This window comes from Pholcus phalangioides, unplaced genomic scaffold (genome assembly GCF_987345545.1).
Source record: "Pholcus phalangioides strain wild (caught in Gottingen) unplaced genomic scaffold, Ppha-v1.0 ptg000015l_1, whole genome shotgun sequence".
NCBI classification, from domain to species: Eukaryota; Metazoa; Arthropoda; class Arachnida; order Araneae; family Pholcidae; genus Pholcus; species Pholcus phalangioides.
In genome coordinates, this window is record NW_028301608.1 from 24,862,259 (window position 1) to 24,886,816 (window position 24,558).

Consider the following 24,558-nt stretch of genomic DNA (forward strand, 5'->3'; position numbering starts at 1 on the left):
ACGTTAAAAAAAAATCCATGAAAAAGTGTTGTAAGCAAAAAAAAAACCTCTTTAAATGAGAAATTTCAATGCTTATCAGTAATAGTTGGTGGGACCATGAAAATGAGTTGTACTAAGTCGGAAAACACTGTCTGATTAATCTGAAAACAGATGCTGTTTAAAGAGAGCTAATCTGGCTCACTGTATGTATCACAAGGGTTTCAAAGATTTACATGAATATATTTAATAGTGAAGTCACTGTTCTAACTCACCCGAATCCGTGTAACACAGGTGTAAATTAAGTTTTTACTTGTCTTTTCCAAAATTTTGGGTATTCAATTTGCTATTATGCACAATCACATTCACTGCGCAGATGTTACATAATAGTTAATAAAAGTAAGAGCATTTTATTTATTTAAATTAAGATGTTATATGAATATTAAGAAAACTTTTTTTATTGCTGAAACAGATGACTATTGCCAAAAATAACATTGAACACTACCAATATTATGGACAATAAAGGCAAAGTAAAAAAGAAACCTAAAGTAATTTTCTGCTGTATAAATTTTAATAATTTATGGTGGCATATGATCAGCATGTACAAATTTCTGTGAGGTATGTATTGCCATCAACAATGTCTTGAGAAATAGAACAGACTGTTAATCACATTTGTTTGTTAGAGCAAATGCTGATTCTTCAAACCTTCCTCTATACGCCATCTAATAGCGTTGAAAAAAATTTTTTTTGGTTATTTCCAAAAATATTTATTTTTATATTCTAACTTCTCTCTCTGAAGAAAAGCTGCAGAGTATAAAAACTAAACTAAGGAATTTAAATAAGCATTCATCATACACTCTACAGATTATGTTATTTTATAGCTAGAGTACTTTTTAAATTTTTTAAGAAATGCTGCGAGATCCATATAGTATGATGGTTTAATTTTTTTGCTCTGGAAACATTGAAAACCATATCATGTCTTTGCCATACATTTTTTTTTTAATCTTTAATAACACCCAATGAGGCTTTTTGGATCATGGGATGTTTCCCTCTTTTAGTAAAGGGTATGATGAATTTACAAACCATATCCAAGGTAACCAGCATGGCAACTTCCTCGGCGGCTCATAAAAAAATCTACAGAAATGTAGAAAATAAATCAATTTTTCTCTTTTTGATGGGTAAATATTTTGAATTCCTTTTTGAAGTTCAAATTATCAATCTGTCTGTTTTTGTCTAACAAAATGATCCAATTAAATCAAAAGAATTTTTCTTCAATGTAATTTATTGGCTAGTATTAATTTTGAAAAACCATATCAATTCACACAGTTGAACATTAAAAGACAATACAGAGATGTTGATTTTCATACTTGACTGGATTAGACAAATCCCAGGGGCCATGGTAACTAAAATATTGGTGTCTAAATGTTTCTAAATGTGGTTGCTAAGTTGGAGTAAATTTTTAAATTGGAGTCTAAGGGTGACACAAAGTTTTCTGATTTGATTACACTACATATTTTAACATAGGAATATTAAAAAAGACATTATTTAGGACCATTTTTTTTAGCAATATACCATGCTTGGGTCCTAAGAAATTGGGCTGGCACCTAAATATTTTTTCATCTTGTCAAGGGGTGATACTTGAGAAGATATAAATAAACAGTTGAAATCAATGTTATTGCACAGATACCAAATTCAAAAGTAGGTCTGGCTAATTATATTTAATTCACTGGGCCTTGTATCTCGAAGCGAACTGAGTATTTCAAAAATCAAGAATTCAATCCAGTTTTTAGAATTATTGATGTGGCGGAAAACTCCACTAAATTTCTGCAGTAAAATCAGCAATTTTAACATTGGTTTCTATGGGGGATTATCCTGTGCCTGCCCCTTCAAAGTGATGATTAAGATGTCTATGTGAAAAACACATTCCAAGTACAAAGAGACGTATATCTTGTAATGCAAAAAACAAAGAAAATGTCTACAAAACATACTTTTATTCATTATACAACCAACATACAGTTTGTAATTATCGTCAGTTTTATTTGCAAAGACAAAATATTTGGCACATTATGACAAGATATAGAACAAACATCAATAGTAATGACGTTTCCCCACCCCCCTCCCCCATAAAAATTTTTGCTAGCAACACACAAAAATAAATTCCAATTTTTATTTGAAGAAAATAATAGAAGCTAAAAAAAAAATAAGGCACTGGCATTGAATCACTAATTTTCTAAAGTGTTGTTTTATCATTGCACATTTGTGAAATACTTGGATGAGAATCATTAAAAGCCATCATATTCTGTCTGATATTTTGATAGCATTCAATTTGAAAGGCTTCAAGGATTTGTGGAATAATATGTAACGAAACCCAACATACAGTTTCTTATCATAGAAAACAGTTTTAAGATACATTTACAATCCAGGCTTCATTGTCCAAACCATTTTCTTGTTGGTTTGTGAAGGGCAAATCTGCTTTAGAAAATTGTTTATTTCTCCTGTTTTGTGTGCAATTATATCATAAAATAACTTGCTCAAATGCACTTGGTCTCTATTTGAATTTGATGTAATGAAATGACTAGCAACATATTGCTTTTTTTAAACAACATTTCAACAGATTTAAGTCACATAAAGCATTTAAAATAATCAACTTTTCCTAGGGTAGCACGTAAAAGAATGCACACTCATTCCAATTTGAGAAATTAATTTTTTCATATCAGCACTGATCTTTTAAAATTTTTAGTAAGTATTACAGAATTCTTCCCAAAATATTCTTGTAGCCTAGTGTTATGAAGAACCATCAGATTCAAGGGGTTCAAACACAGAGCATGGCATTAAATTTGTAATTTTTTCCAATCATATAAAAAATTATTACTATAAAAATTCCAGATAACCAGTCGTAAATTTTTCCAATTCAATGCAAATAACCAGAATTTTACATTAGATGCATTTGTAATTCAATTTTGAAAAGTATAAAGAGAACCAAATATTACAATTTGCCAATTCAGTGATTAAATGTTAGTTGTCCACCCAGTAAAATAGTTCTGAAGAGAACACTGTATTATGTTTGATATTCATATCAAGTTTGCAATTAAAAATTACAGTTGTAGAATAATTCAGATTTTCAAAAATATTTAAAAAAAAATTCATAACATTTATTAAGTTGATTATTTTATGCAAAATAGTATCAATTTCTTTGAGCAATCATAGTTTGACTATATAATCGTTTGTGAATGAGCATGTATTTTACAGACAAAATATCAGTTTCTTAAATACATAAAAATCTATTGTCAAAAAGTCTTTGCAGTAGGATTTTGAATCAGACTTCCATTATCCAGAGCTAGTGTTTCCTTGGTAATAATTTTTTCCCAGAATGAAAAGAAATTATCACAGAAGTCTAAAATTTTCCTATCAATGAAAATGTTAATGAAAGTAAAGAGACTTTGCAAATGCAAATTAACAATAATTATGCAAATTGAGTGATTTTTCAAAAAGTATTGCTTGGTTGGAATCGCAACATCATGAATCGAAAGAAATGTTTCTTAAAAAAAACTGATTATGCTGCAAACGAAAGGTGACAAAACTGTCAGTTTCTGTTGAATATGTATTCATTACAATTAGTATAGGTGGTACCAAATAATTTTAATTTATGAATATTAGTTTATTTCAAAATTTTTAAATTGAAAAACAAGGTTTTATTGTACTTCCAAACATGGAAGATGGTGGTATTATGATTGGATTATATTTGAGATTAATATAATTTTTTATGGCAGTTCTATTTTTCAGTTTTCAGAAAATAATTTTCTATTGAATTTGTTTTCATTTTGGCAGTTGAAGTTGCATGTTTATTTAGTCTATGGTAAAGTACTCTTGTGAAAAAATATCAATGTTAACAATTACAGATTACTATCACAACCTTTTCTTTTTCCATACAATGTTGAGAAAATTCAAACTAGAATTATACATAAATATTTTTGCATTTGGATCAACACAAGAAAAAAACCAAAACTAAGAACAAGATTGGGACATTTCTATTGGGTGGGATGAAACAATTGTCACACATATGATGAATAAACATGATTTAATTAAACTACTTGCACACAACAGAATTTAGTGACACATGTAAAATCAGTTTTTCTCATCCACTGAATTCTGGGTGCATCCTGTAGGTGGTGGTAATACAGTCTTTGGTGGCAAAAACCCTTTCCACATTTTGTGGACTTCATCAGGGAGATGATGTTGCCAACTTTTAAGATAGTAGCGTGTATATTTACGAAGCTGCCTGAATTTGCAAAACGTAGCTTCCCCATCACTTACTTGTTTTGTCTTGACTAAGAAGCCATTCTGACGGAACGTATCTTCTAGCTTTTGTTTTATCACCGACCTTTGGCTTTTACGCCGTGGCTTTGCCGATCTTGAAGATGAAGGAACTCCAGATGGGATATGATTAGATGAACCTCTATCACTATGACTTAATGACGCACCTAATTTTGATTTATCATGCATATTCTTCAATTTGAATTGAAGAATGCTGTGTAAGTTTTGATCATCCTTGGAAGCACTGGATTCATGCTTAGATATATGAACCTGGGGAGGCATCATCGTGACATTATCATTCAAAGACACATTGCACATATATTGCGGAATCTGTAAAGTTTGAGGAACAAAGTAATCATTCGGATTCAATGTTATTGGTATAAGTTTTGGCGCAATACCATACTTATCAATTTTCGTCAGACTAGCATTAGATGACTCACCTACACTTAAATTTTCTCCAATAACACTAGCATTTTTCATGGGTGAATTAAATATTTTATCCTCAAAACCATTGTTCTTACTGTGAGTTGATAAATCTAATGGATGAGCCTCTGTTTCTTCCAGCATGGACAAGTATTTTGTGTAAGGAACTACTCGCCGTGTCTGGTTTGGTTTTCGTCTGTGTTTTTGTGAAGTGTATTCAGATGAATATCTGTTTCTATGCATTTTTATGCTGCTCGATAGTGATGGTTGGCCATTTGATACTGACTGCAATAAGTTATCTAGAAATCTATGCTTATCTGTGTGAGATTTAGGAGCTTCAGTTGCATGAGAGGTAGACTTTACTGAAGATGAGGGTTCATGTGTTCCAGTGATGTCTTCATATGAGAAAGATGGCACAATTAATGTAGGCTCATCGAGTGGTTTGTCAAGTGTCCCATCACTTGCACTGGATATATCAACCTCATTCTCTAAAGAGATTATGTTGTCTGTGGAGGATGACGGCTGAGAAAATGGTACTGCTGATGTGGATGCTGCAGCATCCATTCTCGGACAATCATCATTTGACTGCCTGACATTCTGGAACCAATTTGAGACCATAATCTGTTTTGTGCCATGCTCTTCCCTGAGTTTGCATTCAGAGTGCACCCGCCACTGATCCTGGAGGTGACCACCATCTTTTTCTGATGTGACACTCTCAGATGGCAGGAAGTTATGAAACTTTAGGCCTTTTCTCAAGACCCTTCGTCCCTTCCCATGACATTCCTGTACAGTACATTTCTGTTTCCTAAGAAAAGATGGCTTCATACCATAGCTACGACCCTGCAGAGGCGAAAAAATGCTATACAAATTTCCGTCTGCGATATGGAACAATTTCTGTGAATAGCTGAAATCACCGTTCTGGTCCCTGTAAAGAGTATTAAAAGTTATTATTTAAAAGATGCATACATTACTTTTGTATAGAGAAAAAAATAATTTTATTGTTTCCACAAATTTTCGAAAATTTAATAAATAGCTTAAGAAATATTCTAATGGTACGTATACAGAGATGTGAAATAACTTTGTTGGTAAAGATTTTTAATAATTTGGAACTGACAATACAGACACTTTTTTCAGAGTATATATATTATGCTAATGTGTGATAAATCTGTTATGTATAATCACTGACCATTTTGGTAAATTTGATAAATTTTTATAATTTTATCACTTTTGCCAGCGGTTATGCATAATATCCAAGCATCATTGGTAAATGTAACAAATACTAAAAAATTATCACTTTTTTTGGTGAATATGCATAATACCCAAGTGTTATTGATGAGCATGATAAATCATACTGAATTAATCACATTTTCGGGTCACTATCTATAACTGCCATTTTGTAGTGGTAAATATGATAAATCAGTCTCAGTGATAAGGTTTATTATTTAGATGGCCATACTTGTGAACTGGAATCTGAACTAAATAGCTGTATAATGAACTTTGATTTAACGAATTTTTCCGAACATCCCCAAAATAACTCCCTTAATGATGCTCTTCCCGTATGCCATAACTGCTGTTCGCAGCGGAGACAATGTAGTTTGAGCTTTTCTTCTAAAACTCCCATGAAACTTAATTTTGAACTGAAATCCCCATCAGTTTTCATTGAATCGACTTGTATTTATTTCCCAATTCCAAAAAAAATTAATAAAATATTGATTCAAGAATATTTAAAGATGGTCACTTATTTAAAATGTTATGTAATGTTACATTAATCAGACCAGCCCTATGAAAATATACTTTCCCCCGGAAAGTTTCTCTAGTACAATTTTTTTTAATATCAAAAACAAGTAAAAAAATCTAATTTTATGGGCATAGTTATTTGTGAAAATAGCTACAAAAAAAAAACTGATTATACATACTCGTTAATCAGATCAGATTCTGGTGAAGGCACTAAGCAAGTATCCACAGAATATTGCCTGCTACCAAGACTCTCTGCATTTATAGAATAAAAATTCTCCAATGAATTTTGTACTTCTGATGCTATTTGTTTTCTTCGTATGGATACTTGTTCTCTACTCTTCAGAAGAGCTTGTAATGTCGATTTCGTTGTAAAAGGAAGACTCGATATACCAGATGCTGTGTCCACAGCGTACATTCCTTTCACGCCCACAGCAGCTTAATCTAAATTTTTTGTGTCAAAGAAAATAGATATTTTTTAAGAAATAATGTATTATAATTAATTTCTTTACAGATAAATATTATTCTAAAAAAAGAAGAAATATTCAGTAAAACTTCCCAACCAACAACAGTCACTAACGGGACCATGAAAATATGACTGCTATTGGGAATGACCATTTTATTTCTGGAAAAGAAAACTATAATTTGTGATCTATGAAACATTTAAAAGGATAACCTGTTCTGTAATTGATTACGATAATTATATAATTGATTATATTAGAATTTATAATTATATTGATACTGCAATACAGCGGTTCTCATGGGCAGAGATATGCCCCCCCCCCAGCGTCAAAGATACAATTGACTGATCTAATGTATATATGAATTGACATATCATTGTGGATCCCCCAGACTTTCAAGTCTATCTCCTCTTCTATGGCAGTTCCCAACCTTTTTTTACCCACAGAGTCCTTTTCAGTATATACAGTCAAACCTCGTTAGTGCGTCACCCGATTAATACGTCACTCCGCTTAACGGGTCACTTTTTGGAAGTCCCAATTGTCCTCAGGCAGGAATTGGCACAGCCATGGCTTACTCCATTTAACGAATCACTCTGCTTACTAAGTCATATTTTTGCTCTCCCAAGAGTGACTCATTAACGAGGTTTGACTGTAATTTCTATGGCGGAGCCCCCGTAGGTCTATTTTTTATTTATTAATCAAAGTTACTAGTTGCTGACTTATTTTTATTATTCAAAAATATATTTTTTTTCAAATTTACCGGTTTTTTATATTTTCCTTGAGTGGCTGTAGATTCCCTTGGAACTCTGCGGAGCACCGGTTGAGAACCGCTGCTGTAATATTATAATAATTGATTAATGGACAGGGCTGCAACTAGAGGGGAATCAGGTGATTCTGGTGTGCCAGATGAGAGGGAGCAAAAATTTCACCCTTTAAACTCTCCTTCAGCATTACAAGGGGGAGCCAAAATGTATGCTTGCCCCCAGCTCATCAAGCATCTAGTTGCGGCTCTGTAAACAATGGACAGCGTTATTTTGGCATCTTAAAGTTTGTCAGTGCTGAGATAGAACACAGCAGAAACGAATTGGCGAGGAAAACAGACATGGATCAAGACAGTGTACTAGCAACTGTCAAAAAATAGTTATTTATTCCCACCCACGATCAACTAGACCACATATGTTCAACCCATGATGAGCGGGCCAAAAGGGACCCTTAGAGGCATCTGATGTGGCCCATAATCTCAAACCTAATTTTGTAAGAATGAACTAAGAGGCACATTCTCACACACACACACACAGATTACATTTGTGACTTGCGGCACATTTACAGATCACTTGAGTGACCTGGGGGCTGTTCCAGATCACTTAAGTGGCCCAGGGCACATTTACAGTTCACTTAAGGTATCCGACTACCTTTCTTGTCACTTTTCTTTAAAATGGTACTGGAGTGAACTTTAATAACATTTTTTGATAGAAAGTATAAATGTCTAATGTCTAATATAAATGTCTCGAAATGGTGAAAAATGTGATAAATTTTGGTCTACCTATGACATTTTCTATGAAAAAGTCGTTTTTATGTCAAATTTTAGGCAAAATTCATGTAATATTCGAAACATGATTGCAAAAGATTTTGTTAATGAAATGATTTGTGATTTTCACAGTGCATTTAGCTAGTACTGTTTCAGATTATGAACCAAAATTTAAAGGATAAGTCTCATAAGTTACCCCAAAATATGTTTATGTACGTGTGTGCATTTTTTGAAATTTCATCCTAGATTTTGTCTATAAAACACTGTAGTTCAAAAAATATATGTCATAGACCTTAGATTTTGGTTCATAACCTCAACAATGAATAGCAAAATATCACATTAAAATTTCGTAAGGATGCAATGAATCAATTTTTGCAAATCATGTCACAAACTCAAGTAAAATGTCAAAAATAGCATTCTTCGTAAAACACGTTTAAAGTCTTTATTCGCGTATTACTTGTATGTAAAAACGCAACACTAAAGTGAACATAACTTCGATTCTAAGCAAGGTTTAAGCTACGGTTGCATTTTTTGCAAAATGCGAAAGAAAAACTTAGAATGCAAAAGAAGTAGTAGCTACTTTTGCAAAAATGCGTACAGGAGGTACGAAACGAGAAGACATTCAACCATAAATCATTAGCATTGCAGCATTTTGCTAAAGTTTCTCCCCTCATTTTCGCTTTTTTGCTAAAGGAATTTTTTATCTAGCTTAAACCCTGATTCTAAGCATCGTATAAACAAAACAAGGCCTGTTTTGGAATTACAACAAACAGGGCTTTTATAAAAACGAAAAAAATTAAAATCTATATTTTCTTCCAAAATGATGTTTTCAACGTAGTCGGATACCTTAAGTGATCCATGGTGCATTTAAAGATCACTTATGTGGCCCACTGCATAACTACAGATCACCTAAGTGGCCCTCTTCACTGCTTTCAATGTAGCCATATAGCATTTGTACTCAGGAAAAGAAAGCATGCATAATTTCCTTCCGCCATAGAGCTGGAGGGAAAAAACTCTCATCAAAAATCAGCTTGAAAGTTATTTTTCTCATAGCGATATGCAGTTTTTTTTTTACCGTTATCTGTAATGTTAAGTCTATCGGACACATTGGGTTACAACAAAATGTGGCTGTTGTTTGGATATTACCGTTCACAGGTAGGCCGTTAGAGGAGGTTTTACTGCATTTAGACGAGAATATTTTTACATTTAATGGAAATATATTGGTAATGGCACACACATAACAGAGAATAGAGGAAACTCCCCACAGGCGATACAGTGGTGGCCGGCTGAGGTTGGTTTCAAACTTACAGGCGCAAATGCGAGACGATCTCCCTGTTAAAAATTCTCGCAACAGGCTTACAATGGTACAATTATTCAACCATTACACTTCACTCAAGTTAGAAAAATGAGTGGCAAATGGCAGCACATTACACATAACAAGCATTACACAGAAACAAACTACAAGTTAGGTTCACAACACATGCACTCACATTCCAGCATGCATCTGTTTCTTAGAAATTTCGTAGAGGAATGTGTGCGATGTACATATATGGTCAAGTAGTGTTCGTAAGCTACCAAACAGAGAGAACTAGAAGAATTCAGCACATCCAAAGAAATGAAACACTCCTATTACAGTGGACCCTCTAGATAACCAAGGACCATGGGACTGAAAATTACTATGATAATAAAGAGTGTTGTTAATAGGTAATGAAATATATTTCAACACACAGAACAAGTTCCTGCATGCACTGATTCATTATGAATTCCACAGAGGAATGTATACAAGGTGTATATACGAAAAAGGAAAGTTGGGGGAAGGGTGGCAAAGTTGTGTTTACCCCTCTTTCCCCCTCACAAAAATTCTAGTTACCCTGGATGCAACTGTTTGACACTTATAAGTGCATACAGTAGTGTGATGTGCTGAGTGGAAATATTGTGGGACAGTATATAGAGAAAAATGTTATAATGCATCAGTGTTTCCCAAAGTGGGAGATGGAATCTATGGAAGTAACATAGGATCCTATGGGTTCACTTGAGTTGGAGGGCGATGAGAGCAAAAGGGGGGGGGGGATGGAACAAAAAGTTTTGGAAACTATGTAATACATCTAGAAAGTCTCTTTCTTTGATGTATTGTAGGCCAGAAAAATAACATCATCCTCTAAAAAGAGGCTGTAACATCTTGGAACTAGGCTGTCCCCAACAATTTAAAATTTCATAATTTTATAATGGTGTTCTTTGTTGCTAGAAAATATTTTTTTTTGCCTGAATGGCAAACACCTAAAGTTTGTCATTCGGGGCAGTTGACCCCCCCCCCCTACTTCTGGCCTTGCTTTCAGAATACAGTTTTTTTCCCCTTTGTTTTCCCAATACATGCTATGTAATAGTGGGTTACTGCAGTGCTTCTCAAACTTTTGTGACCCATGGCTCCTAAGTCATAGTTCATCCAAGGCTTTTCAGTTGATGTCCTGCATCCATAAAAGACCCACTTCAAAGCACTGAGAACAGGAGCATACATCAATATGGCCAGCACGTCGAGATGCTCCCTTAACAAAGATTGGCACCCCTGGGAGCTGCAACACTTACTTCGAGAACCACTGGGTCACTCTAATTACAAAAACCACAAAAAGAGAGAGAGAAAAGAGCTAGAGTTTTGGTATGGATACGTTCCTTGAATATTATATATACAGGGTGATTATAAAAAAAACTATCCCGACATATGGGCCCCTAACTATCATACCATTCACAGAAACTGAATGAAATTTTGGCATAAGGTATTTTGATGTATGCGCTCAAGAATGATATGGAAAACAACAGTGTCACTCTAACAGTTACGGTTACAGTGAGAAAATTTCGAAAATATCAAATGGCAAGACCAAGTTTTTTGTATTGGAATGTGACCTCCATTGTGAAAAACCCTAAATAGCGTTCGAACTGCAACTGTAGCATGAAAATCACCGGCGGTAGATAGGCTAAAAGTGAGGACAACCAATAAGGACAGAGAAGCAGCATGAAATAAAGCATTTTATTGTGCTTCACAAATTTCCCACATGACCTTGTGGAGGACTAATCAGGCTGGGATCTCAGCCGAAGAAACGGTGTGACGAATGAAACGAACATTAATGCTCTGGTGCACGGCAAAGTCCTTTTTACTTTTTCCTTGCCTAGCTCCGGGGATTTTCGTGCTACAGGTGCAGTTCCAACGCTATTTAGTGTTTTTCAGTATGGAGACCGCATTCCAATACAAAAAACTTGGTGTTGCCATTTGATATTTTCGAAATTTTCTCACTGTAACCGTAACTGTTAGAGTGACACTGTTGTTTTCCATATCATTCTTGAGCGCATACCTCAAAATACCTTATGCCAAAATTTCATTCAGTTTCTGTGAATGGTATGATAGTTAGGGGCCCATATGTCGGGATAGTTTTTTTATAATCACCCCCTATATGGCATGGTTTGATACTTATGTAATGAAATTGGTATCATCCGATTTGTCTTTAAAATAGCCAACTGATGATACCAATATCATCTATTTGTGTTGCAAACTTCTTGAAATGTAGCATAAAAAAAAAATTTGTTATGAATGTGAAGCTGTGAGCCTCGTGCCCAGACCGGAAGAGGTATTAACATCCCTAAGGTATCACTGGATGAGTATTTGGAATATCTGACAGATGCAGGGCTCCCACTCGTCCTACTTTTTTTACTTTTTGGTAAAATGTCCTACTTTTGTCCTACTTTCTAGTTTTTGTTCTACTTTTCCTACTTTTTTACCAAATCCTATCGACAAAATTTGTGTAATTGATTTTAATTGAGCAGGAAATTATTGATATATTACCAAATATTACAAATGTTGGAGAATGCAATTAATGATTCTGCCAAAGCAGAAATTGTATAATTTTTAAGGTAATTTGGAAAGGGGGGTGTATGTGGACCATTTGATTGATAAATTTTTCATTTGCTTAGTTTGAGGGTTCAAGTATAGTAGTCATTAAAAACTTCTGTATGGATGGAAAAATAATTTTGTATTTATTACTTCATGGTCTTGGACAGTAACTTTCATCATTCAAAATTATGGTGCAAATAGGTGAAACAACAGTTTGCATTTGAAAGCAGTTGCACACATAGGCCTATTCTAGGTTTGGTGATTCTGATGCTACCCAATAGCATTCAGTTGTCTTCTGTATTTTTAAGGCATGAAGAGGCATAAACAATATTTACAATGCTCAGCAAAGAGCTAGAAATGGAAGCGCTTCATTTGTCAAAAATGATTACACTGGCATTGAACAGTAAAATGTGAACAAAACAGTAAAATTTAAAAAATGATGAACAACACAGTAAAACTATCTGGTTCACCTTGCCTTATTGTCACCTTGCGTCATTCTTAAAAAACTTACGTCTTCGAAATTTGCTGTGCCTTGTCGAAGAGAGTTGACAAGCTCTTCACTTTGGAAGACTCCAAAAAAGAATGTAATATATATGAGGACAGACAGCAAAGAATTATCTGTGGTTACTAGTGCACTGTTTCGGCCAAAAATTGGTTTTGTAACCAAGTCATTTGTCATTTTGTTTTGGCTTGACTGAAATAGTGCTAGGGAAAAAAAAGTTAATTAAAAAAAATTTTTTTTAGGAATTTTTTTCCATTATGCTATGATTATGTTGTCTAAGGGGGTTACCCTCCCCCATCCTACTTTTTAGTCCTGCGTTTTCCTACTTTTTTCATTTTTTGAGTGGGAGCCCTGCAGATGACATCACTAGGCACCTATTTACGTTGTGAACTTCTTGAGACATAGCAAAACAATTTTGCTACTAAAGTGGGCTGCAACCCTGATGCCCAAACCGGAAGAGGTATTGAAACCAAACTAATATCATTGGATTTGTGTCGATGAGATCTACCCGCAGACATCAAAAGTATTGATATATTCCAAATCATTCCTAAGATATGAGCATTTAAATTACTTTCATACACAACTTTTTTCGAATGCACCCAATATTGTCACACAGATGATTTAAAAGACATATTCAAATAAATAATACCTTTATGGTTATAGGCACTTATAATTTACAACTGAAGGACCTTTTTTAGATATTGTGATTTATTTTCAAAAAAAAAAAAACATTACATGATACATTATCAAATACAAATGACATTTTCTAAACTAGTCATATGCATAAACACAAATAGAGCCTCAATAGCCTCACACCACAGGGAGATAATAAAATTTTATAACTTCAGCAGATGCTTAGTTGGAGAGGTCCCACATATGGTTTCACCCAGAATATTTTCTAAAAGATTGTTTTCTGTAAATGTATTTATGTACGTTGCCCCAAAGCAGAATATGCCAAAAACAGAACAGTCCTGTGAAGAATTTTAGAAAAACAACTCTTATGTGCATAAAACAGTATTATGGGAATTTTTACATCAGAACATTTTCAGTCAACTGAAGATTTGTAGCAGAACAAATGTAGCTTGCGGGGTACATAGGTGAACAATTTCTTTCCACCAACTACAAATTCAGTTTTTTTTAATATTGATTTTTATATATGTTTTCATATTGACAAAAAAATATGATGTACCTTTTTCATTATTGATGAATCCATTACATGGAAATTATCCAGTATAAAAGGATTGATGCAAATCTGCTTCATAGTAAAACTGACATGGCTTCATAAAAACTGCAATAGCAAAAAAATTAAAGAATAAATATAAGATACAGGCTATATACGCATTTGACTGAATATTTTGACATGTGCTGTGAAACTTCCTAGTATAATAATATCCTCAATAGTAATTGCTTATATAACTATTATTCCCCAGTCTTATTAAACTTCCCCATGCAGTCAGTTTATTCCATCTATAATAGATCGATTATGACAATACTTTTCTCTTGTCCTTTAAGCATTTTTATATAGGAGTTTTACTGTACATAAAAAATTATATCAAGAGACGAGAGGAAAATTACAATGAAGATGATGATAATACATTTTTTTCCAATGCACCATCATTATTTGAGAGTTTGAAATAAATCACTGAAGAAGCAAATTAGATTAATTTTTTTAATGAGTCCTCCCATTTAAAGAGAAAAATGATCAATTATGATAATCACCAGAAGTTTAATGTGATTGTTTAATGGAAACAAATTTACATAGTGAAAGATTTTGATGCATTATAATACTTCAACAGCGCTCGTAGATGTTTTTTAATAATATTTCCCCACACATTAAATATAAAAATGTTACATTTCTGCAATTTATTTACTATAAACTGACTTTGTAACATTGGTTATCATAATTTACAGCTGAGCTTCTCTAACTCATGATAATAGAATTTAGTTTACTCTTCATTAATTTTAAAGATGATGAAAATATTGTAAATTGAATGATCCAAAATGATAATCAAATTAAATTTTCATTTATCCTCTTCAGAGTACCTTCAGAAAATTCAATTGAGCTTTTTTTTAATGAAATTTAAAATTGTAATAACATTAATAATAATTTCAAGCAGGAGAAAGAAATCTATACTTTTATCTAGGAAAACAGCTTACCATTAGAATAAATTAGATAAAACTTCACAAATAATAAAATTTAACTGGGTGTTTATGAATAAAAATAACTCATTTTAAAATTCTTTATCATAAACACTTCACTATTCTTCAAAACTCAAATTATAATCAAAAAATATACATTGTATTATTACTCAATTAAAACATAATCCCCACATAAAATATTTCTTCTAACTGTGATAGCATGTACATACAGTATAAAACAATTATTGTAACAATAAGAAAAGAAGCAAGTTATATAAATGAATAGAATTTTGAAGAAATATTCCTATTCAAGGTATTGAATAGTTTGTATGAAAATTGCACACGTGTTTTTAAGCTTGTACGAATATTTCAAAGGTTTTTCTACTTTGATAAATAAGACAAAATGAGTAATAAAAAAGTAGACGAATATTATAAACTTTCTATAACAGACCCAAATAACTGCATATAATTTTTAATATATGTTACTTGTATCTCTCATTTGGAGTATTTTTTTTTTCTGAATGAAGTGGAATGAATTAATCAAGGTACTTGAACTGAAAATTACCACCAAATATCTCTCATTGTATTTCTATTTAATATAAAATTCCCTCAAACCCTTATAACATTGAGATCTAGTTTATCATGGTGATAGAACTTTGAAAAGCAACATTTTGTTAAAAAACTATAAGACAGACTCAGAGTATTTCAATAAAATCTTTTTCAATGTAATTTTTAATGGAAATAACTTATTCTTTTTTACGTAACTGAAATATAGCAAATTAAATGAGACAGATATAAAGTGATAGCCAGATAGGAATTTATGTATTAAGTTTATAAATTTATGTTTAGAGAGAAATAGAGTGTGTATTCTGGTGAATATATATATATATTCAATTATATATTACAACTTAAACATTTTCTCAAAAGAAATCAGTTATACTCATATCAATATCTACAATAATTTCAAGTAAGGAAAAAAAGTACTATTAGAGTAAATGATTAGAACAGATTTAAAAACCCTTTACAAATAATCATTTTCAATGAAGTATTTATTCTTCTTAATTTTCAGTCTTCATTGGAAACACTTCACTATTCTTTGAACCAGTATTTCAGGAGGTGGGCGATATCACCCCTTGATCCTCAAATACAACACAGGGTTCTTAACCTGTTGTGTTTCATGAATCCTTTATTGTGGGATAAGTTGAATTCCATAGACCCCTTTACAAAAAATAATAATATTCAGTACATGGCAATGTAAAAACAATGAGTTGTTTCTTAAAAGTTCATTCAAAGCTTACAAACTCCCTGCAATCTCTCCATTAACTCCAAGAGGGTCCATAAACCCCTGGTTAAGAACCTCTTGAGATACCAGATCCAATGGGTTGGTTCAACCAGGAAGGTATAGGACAATGCCAGAAAAGTTTCGAAGACGATTTTAAATGAAATTCCAATCGAAAACTCCTCGTTATTTCAGTTCAATCAACAAAAAAGTAAATTTCCTCCAACAATTATAAACAAGACACAATATCTATACCAAGCCAAAATACTCTTATCAAAAGCATTTAAAGTTTGTATTAAATAAAAACATAACTTACGTAATGATGATGATCGTAGGTGCGTGCGTGTGAAGAGCATTAAAAGAAAAGAAGTAAATACAGCGACGAATATTTTTTGATTAATCAAGTAAACGAGCAAAAAAAAATGTGTTTACGCATCGTAATAATATCACCATAAACAAAGGAACAACACAAGGCTGAGGTCATTCAACACGAGAGGAAAAACTTAAAGGGAACAAAGTTTTACGGGAGGGAGCACCGTCATGACTGGCAGGTGCTTACAGATACGAAAAGCTGGCTAAACGTCAGTCCTCGACCAACTCTTCCGAAGAATCATGTTACCTTCCAAATTAGGAAATACTTCAGCAAGAAGTCGCGCTGCAGCAGCACACCCCGAATTCATAGCCTTTTTGCAAGGCCGACTTCGCAACGCTATTTATGGTTTTGGGCGAGGGGCAGAGAGAGAGAGGAGAGAGAGATTCGCAAAAGAGAAGAGAAAAAAAAAAGACATCATCAAGTTGTGTGTGTGTGTGCTACAGCAATGGGGGGACTAGAAATAGCTTCCTCACTCTCTCTTTCAAGCATTGTAAAATGACTAGAGTTCCTTATAAGACTTAAATATTTAGGATTTTTCTATATTTTTCTCGGTTTTGTTACAAAATTGTTCCTTAATGTTGGAATATATGCGGTGGCGATTGTCAGGGCCGCCCTTACCGGACGCGGGGGCCCCGGTGCGAAAATAATAGCGGGGACAGAGGCGTCCTTATAGTATCGGGAATCGAAAATTCAGAATAAATGAAAATTCTAAAAATTTCAGAATAAATGAAAATCCCAAAAATTCAGAATAAATGAAAATCCCAAAAATTCAGAATAAATGAAAATCACAAAAAAAAATTCTTAATAATTTCAGAATAAAGTCATGAAAATTCAGAATAAATAATAACCATGGAAATTCAAAATAAATAAAAGCCATGAAAATTCAGAATAAATGAATGAAAAAAAAAATACTTCCATAGTATTTCTTTCCAGATGATTTCCAGAATTGGGTGGAAATTTAAAATTCCAGAATGGAAAATTCAGGATTTATGAAAGAAATAATTTTCTCTTTTGACGGAAATAATTTCTTTCATAAATTCCGAATTATCATCATAAGTGTGGGGCCCGGTGTGACCGCACCGGCTGCTCACCTCTAAGGGCGGCTCTGGGCGTTGCAGCGGGTGGGACTGTAAGGATTTTGGTTAGGGCAAGGGTTCTTCAACATTCTCAGACATGGTGAGCCAAATTGAAATTTCCCACGAAGCCTGCGGGCCACCAACTCGCGTAATTTAGTGCCATCTTAACAGAAGGGGACTAATTGGGCCCCAAGGACAAAAATTAATTGATTTTTATTCATTCTGAAATTATTTCTTTTATCAATTATCAATTTGATTAGTTGATGAAAAAAAAATTTCACTTGTTCTGAAAAAGTTTTTGATTAATTACTGGCTAAATTAATTAATTATGAGATTATATCAATCTGAAATCATCTTAAATGATTCTGTAATTATTTAATTCGGTAATTCTGTGAAATCATTTTCCTCCTCGATATATCTTGAAATCATTCCCTTCAATAATTATGAATTATTCTTCTATTGATTCTGAAATAATTTCTATCGCGAATTACAGAATTATTTTTTTCATTGATTTATATTATTTTTTTTCATTCATTCTGAAATTATTTGTTTCAAAAAATTAAATTATTCATTTCATCAACTATGGAATTATTTCTTTATTATTCTGAATTTTCATCAATTTCATTTATTCTAGAGAATTATTTCTTTCGTTTATTCTGAAATCACTTATTTCAGGAATTAATCGTTTTTCAATGTATACAACCAGTTTCGATGGGCCATGACAAATAGCTTCGAGGGTCAAATGTGGTCAGCGGGCCATACTTTGAAGATCCCTGGGTTAGCAGGTGAGAGAGGCCCACACAGGGTTTGAGGGCTCCCACAAACTGTTTAAAGACATTTGTTATTGAAAAGTGGGGGGGGACTCCTGGAATTCATGGTCCCCGAGCTTCTGTAATTTCTCTATTGCATTTTATATGCAGGGTTTGCCCCCCCTTCCATTAGTTTCGGTCCTGCATATATGAAGGCTTCGTTGTTGGGCTTCATCGTTAGTGAAGACTTTCATTAACTCCGAAATAATTTCTTTCAATAATTTTGCATTTTTAATAATTCTACATTTTCAATAATTATAAATTTCCGTTAATTCGGAAATTCTTCAATTATGAAATTCTTTTTTTTAAATGAAATTATTTTCTTGAATGAATCTAAATTTTCATTAGTTCTGAAATAAATTACATCTTCAATTTTGAAATGACCCCTCATAATTATAATTTTTCGTTATTTATGAATTTTTATTAATCCTGAATTCCGCAATTTTATTTCCCGATTTTCATGAATTCTGAATTTTCATTAATTTGGAGCTATTATTTCTTTCCTTCTGAATTTTTATCAATTTTAAATTTATTTAAAATTAATTATGCTTGCCTTTTTAGATTCCTTTTTGAATCCCCCCCCCCCTCAATATTTTCTTAGATGAGGCTTAAGGACCTGAGAAGTTTTCGGACCCTAATCCCATAAGCTCTCAAGCTCGTAATTACAAACATTTTTTACCTTTGTCATCAGGTTCGATAGCTGATTTGAAATTTTATGGCATTTATAAAGAAATTGAATTTTATGAAAACTTGCATCTTTATTTACACGATTTAATGACTTAAAAATAATTGAAATATGAATTTCCCAATTTTTTTTCAATTTTAATCCAAATAATCGCTTTTCTAAATGAGGTGCTACTGTATAATTATTATTTTTTCCTGTCAATGTTATTATCTCTAAGTCTATATTCATTGTATCTAAATATTTTAATTAGAATGCTGTGTGTGTTTTCTAATGTTAAATTATTATTATTTTCTAAAACTCTTAAGAAGAAATGTAATGACAGTCAACGCACTCATTATAATGACTCCACGTTATATCGATCATCTCATTACAACGAGTGGTAGGATAAGTCCCAAATGTTTTTTTTAAATAACGAATAACTAACATGTTTTTTTTTATTTCGATATAACAACCTTCCAATTTAACGTTCATTTTCGACGCGACGATGGGGGTTGCTATAACGAGCGTCGACTGTATTTCGATTAATCCTTTCTTTTACGAAATAATCTTCTTTTATGCGATTACTTTATCAGATATACAGTCGACGTTATAGCGACCATTCTATTACAACGACCGGAAGGATAAGTTCAAATGTTTTCCTTTCGATATAAATACAAATACAACACCACAACAGGCAAAATACCCAACGAGGTGACTGAGAAAAAGGTGCCCATAACAAATATAGATATCACATACTTCAAAATTACCGCAACTCTAATAAAAAGGCAATTGTAAAAACTACCAACAGTATATATACCCGTAAATGATAAAATATTATACAATGCCCATAAAGAATACTTATGGTTGTCTTATTCTAAGAATGGATAGCTTCTCCATTTACCCCAACATGTTTATCGTATTTATTTTCAAACGTGTCAATTGTGTTAGAATTTACTACCCGTGGGGGGTAAGCTATTCCATTTATTAACAACCCTATTAGAGAAAAATTCCTAGCGACACCACATCCTAGAATTGTCCCTTACCAATCGATATTGGTGTCCCCTTGTAAAAGCAGTCCATTGACGGTGTAACAATAATTCATGGTCCATCCTATCCATATCGTTAAAAATTTTGAACACTTCCATCATGTCTGCCCGACACCTCAGTTCATCCAATGTAAACATATTCAAAAACGAAGTCTCTCTTCATAACTCAAGCCCCGTGTGCCAATAAGAACGCGCGTAGCTCTTCTCTGCACCCCCTTCAACCAAGTCTATGTCCCTCTGTAGGTATGGTCTCCAAAACCTTACAGCATACTCCAGTCCAGGACGAACTAAGCCTCGGAAAAGCGGAAGAATGACTTTAGGAGAACGCGAAGAGACATTTTTGAAAATAAGACCAAGCATTCTATTCGCTTTTTTGACCACCGCTGAACAATGTTCAGAAAAACCTGAGCCGCTTGTCAATGAGAATTTCCAAATCGGTGACACTAGTTGCATCCGGGATAGTGACATCGTTCAACTCGTAAGAGAAACGTGGGTTGTTCGAGCCAAAATGAGCGACCATGCACTTATCAATGCAAAACTTCATGCCACATTCATTTGCCCATCTTCCAATCCTGTTCAAGTGGGTCTGGAACAATTCGCTATCGCTTTGATTCCCAACTACCCCCATTAGCTTCACGTCATCTGCGAATAGTCCTATCGATACCCTGATCGAGTTTATCGGTAAAAAGTGAAAAGAGAATGGGGCCAAGGACACTTCCTTGAGGAACTCCACTTGTGGCGCTTGTCCAATTAGAAAGTTTTCCGTTCACCATAACTCATTGCAACCTATCTCTCAACCGGGATTCTATCTAACTCAGCAAGTTGCCCCCAATCCCAATCTCGTGTAAACGTCTCAAGAGTTCACCATGTTGGACTCGATCGAATGCCTTTTGGTAATCAAGGTAAACAACACGTACATTTTTCCTCTTACCCAAAGCCTTTGATCATAGAAGCAAAGGAGGTTAATCACACATGACTTCCCCTTCCTGAACCCATGCTGATTATCCGACAATACATTATTCTCGTCTATCCACTTCACCAATTGCCTTATAATAATAATTACAAAAATTTTCGAGACGGAGCTCGTCAAACGCACTGGAGGATAATTGAACACAGCCTCTCTACTACCCTTTTCAAATATAGGAACAACATTACCAAGCTTCCAATCTCTTGGGACGATACCCTTAGCAACAACACTCCTGTATATCTGTGCGATTGGCCCTAACAAGTGATTAGCACATTCCCCTGAAGACCCTGGGATAGATATCTCCTGGTGCTTTGCTTGCACATACATTTTTTGAAAATTTAGGACCTCCACGATCCACTTGAATATCGTTGAGGATTTCATTACTCCACGCAACACCCGTACATTGGATAGCATTTTCTCTATCAAAAACGTCATTGAAAGCACTACACATGCCTACATTGCTCTCTACCTTACACCCTCCTATCGTGACGGGGAGGGGGGGGGCAATCGTCCCTTGCATCCATTATTGACGCACCTAAAAATGATTTTGGGTCAGAGCCAATGCTATCTGACAACCTAGATTCACCTTCTTTTTTAATATCCCTTATCACTTCCTTCAACGATCTTCTTTCATCAGTAAGCAATGACAGGTCACCTCGTCCACTTTTATACTCTCTGACCGCTCTTTTCTTTTCAAGATAAAGGTTACGCACGCTATCCGTGGACCATATAGCTTCCATTTTCCATACGATGAAGGTCGTTATAACTAGCGTCGACAGTGTTTGTAATACTTTTTGCATGCATAATTGATACATCAAGACAGAGAACTCAGAATAACAATTATGTTCTCCCTCTTTCTTGCATCACTGTACAATGACTAGAGTCCTTTGCAAGACTTGAGTATTTTTAATTAATTTTTCAATACTTGAAGTTTAAAAAAAACTTAATTTCATGAAAACTTGAATCATGAAGTTTATGCCTCACAGAGGCGCCGACATGAAAAAAAAACAAAAAACGAGGGAGTTGAAAGTTGCTGGTCATCCCGTACATACGGGGCACAAGCCCATAGGAAGCAGAGAGGAGATGCATTATATGTATATATAATTAGAAAATAATAGAGGGGACCTTCAGCCCCCTTACAATATTTATTGGGAGGAGAGGGGCTGAGCCCTTAGGTTCCGGCAATTATGATACCTCAAACTTATATTCAAAGCTGAAATTGCTGAAATTTCCGCTGTAAAATGCTTAAAATGAATTTCCATTCTGTTAAATTAAATTTGTTATCCGTATTTTAAGCTATAATTATAGCCCATTGCACAGTCGACACCCGTTATAACGTTCCCCACCGTTCCATGGAAAACGGTCGTTATATCGAAATTAAAACATACAGGACAGTCGTTATATGGATGGAGCCTTCATTTTTCCCACCCAACTCCTCTGGTTGGAAATAGCCGTATGGCAATATATGAGCGGAGTTGGTGTGCGGTAAAGTAGTTGTTATATGAAAACATGTGGGAACTTATCCTACCGGTCGTTGTAATGGAATGGTCGTTATAACGTGGAGTGGGGCGTGGTAGTCCATGTCGATAAGATGTTTGCCTAAAATATCAAAGGATGTTAGTGGTGTCGCGAGTTCGTCCTTGTTTTTTTTTTTTTTTTTTTGACAACGAAAAAACGGTGACATGACCGCAGGAAAAAATTGCTACCGCAGAGAGTTCCCCCATCGAGGGGTTAGCGCAACAACCCATCGATGATAAAACAAGCCTGCCGTTCGGAATCGGAAATAAATTGTAGGTCCCGGTCTAATTAGCCCTCGTGTGCAGAAAATGACCGTGGTGCGACAAAAATGATCAAATGATAACGTGGAGTCGTTATACTATGCAATGAAAATTTTTTTAATTTTTAATGAATGAAAGGTGGATTTTGGAATTTTTGGAATACATTTCAATGATACATCAGATTTTTCTTTAAAAAAAATCAAGAGAAATTGATCTTTTCCCCTTTTTGATTAACTAATTGGTAGCGGGTGATTCATTTAAATTTTCTTTTTCGTATTATAATATTTAATTCAGAAAATTCCATTTATCCGAGAGTTATTTTCGAACCGGAGGAAATGACGATTGGTCATACTGAAATTAATCGGGCTATTATCCCCCTCAGTTTCGTAAGAACTGAGAGAAATGCGGTCTCATCTTCAATGGAAAGAGAACCTTATAATTATCGTATAATTCACTCAGAGACGTTTCCGGTGAGAGAACGTTCCACTAATTTAAAATCGTCTGAATGTGTTCCTCTTAGTTCCTTGGTTGAATTTTATATTTTAATTCGTATAACCACCAGAGTCGCCCTTAGGAATGTGCGACAGGTTGAGGTCACCCCGGACCCCACGTTTTGGTGGGGGTGCGAACGTACGGTATATTATTTTCTGCAATTTGACAATTCTAGAATTGTTTCTTTCATAAATTCTGAATTTTCATCAATTCTGAAAATCTGCAAATTTGGTTTTTTTTTGTCTATCAAGACAAAAAAAAAATTCAAACCTGGTACTTTAAGGCAACTGACTACGTTGAAGTGAGGATTTTTTCGAAAATGGTTTTATAAATTTATTTGAAAGAATATTTTACACAGAATCCAAAACTATTTTATTCTTGTACGAAGTTTTTACTTATTGCATGTACTGATTTAAATCATCCGCAACAATGATTTCAAAGGCAACAAACAATTTTCATACGCGTTTTTTTTGAAGAATCATTTTTCTCGTTACTTTATTCCACGCGAAACGAAATTTCTCAACAACTATGCAAGATATCCTCATGAAATTTTTTCAACAGTGTTCCAGATAATGTTAGCTGTGCAATGAACTAGGACCTTGGTCATATGTTTAGAATTTAATATTTTACAGCTTTTTAAATAAAAAACTTTCAATTCTTTTTTGTGAAAAAATTCACGTATTGTTTCACGGAAACTGACATACCTCACAAAATATTTTATCTTAAAACTTTTCGTTCATAGCACAGATTACAGTCACAGAAACATACAGTATAAAACTATTCAAACAAAAGGCGAGGTTTTCGGTGTACAATGTCTGGCGTAAGTACTGAAAATGAGCCAATTTTGAGGACAAAATTTAGATTAGCTCAAAAAGTTTTATAGATATTTTAGAAATTTCATTGGATTTCCTTATTTCGTACAGTATTGTGATTCAAGCCTGTTCGTATAGTATTATGTGCGATTATTTTGTAAAAATCCGTGTTTCTTTTGGGTTTTTTTTAAGTGCCCCGCACGTAGTCAGTTGCCTTATTTAAAGTACCGTCAGGATATAAAGGGTTTAAAAAAGAAGTTGAGTTCACATAATCATACTAGACGAGTGGGAGGTTTTGCCATTTC

The 24,558-nt window shown here is 33.8% G+C and overlaps 1 protein-coding gene across 2 annotated transcripts in view; it reads right to left on the reverse strand.

Moving 5' to 3' along the window:
* Positions 1-1,950: 1,950 nt before the first annotated feature.
* The window catches only part of LOC149075725 (uncharacterized), a 28,200-nt gene continuing 5,592 nt past the window's right edge, over positions 1,951-24,558 (reverse strand). The window contains exons 1-4 of one of the 2 annotated variants that reach the window (XM_089243226.1): positions 16,553-17,019; positions 14,008-14,106; positions 6,630-6,891; positions 1,951-5,638 (exon numbers count right to left, since the gene is read on the reverse strand). In XM_089243226.1, the coding sequence (XP_089099352.1) occupies positions 4,102-5,638; positions 6,630-6,865 (1,773 nt within the window). In that variant the 5' untranslated portion in view covers positions 6,866-6,891; positions 14,008-14,106; positions 16,553-17,019 and the 3' untranslated portion in view covers positions 1,951-4,101. Of the gene's footprint in view, positions 5,639-6,629; positions 6,892-14,007; positions 14,107-16,552; positions 17,020-24,558 lie in introns of those variants that run through there. The other variant, XM_089243227.1, reaches the window with a different exon arrangement.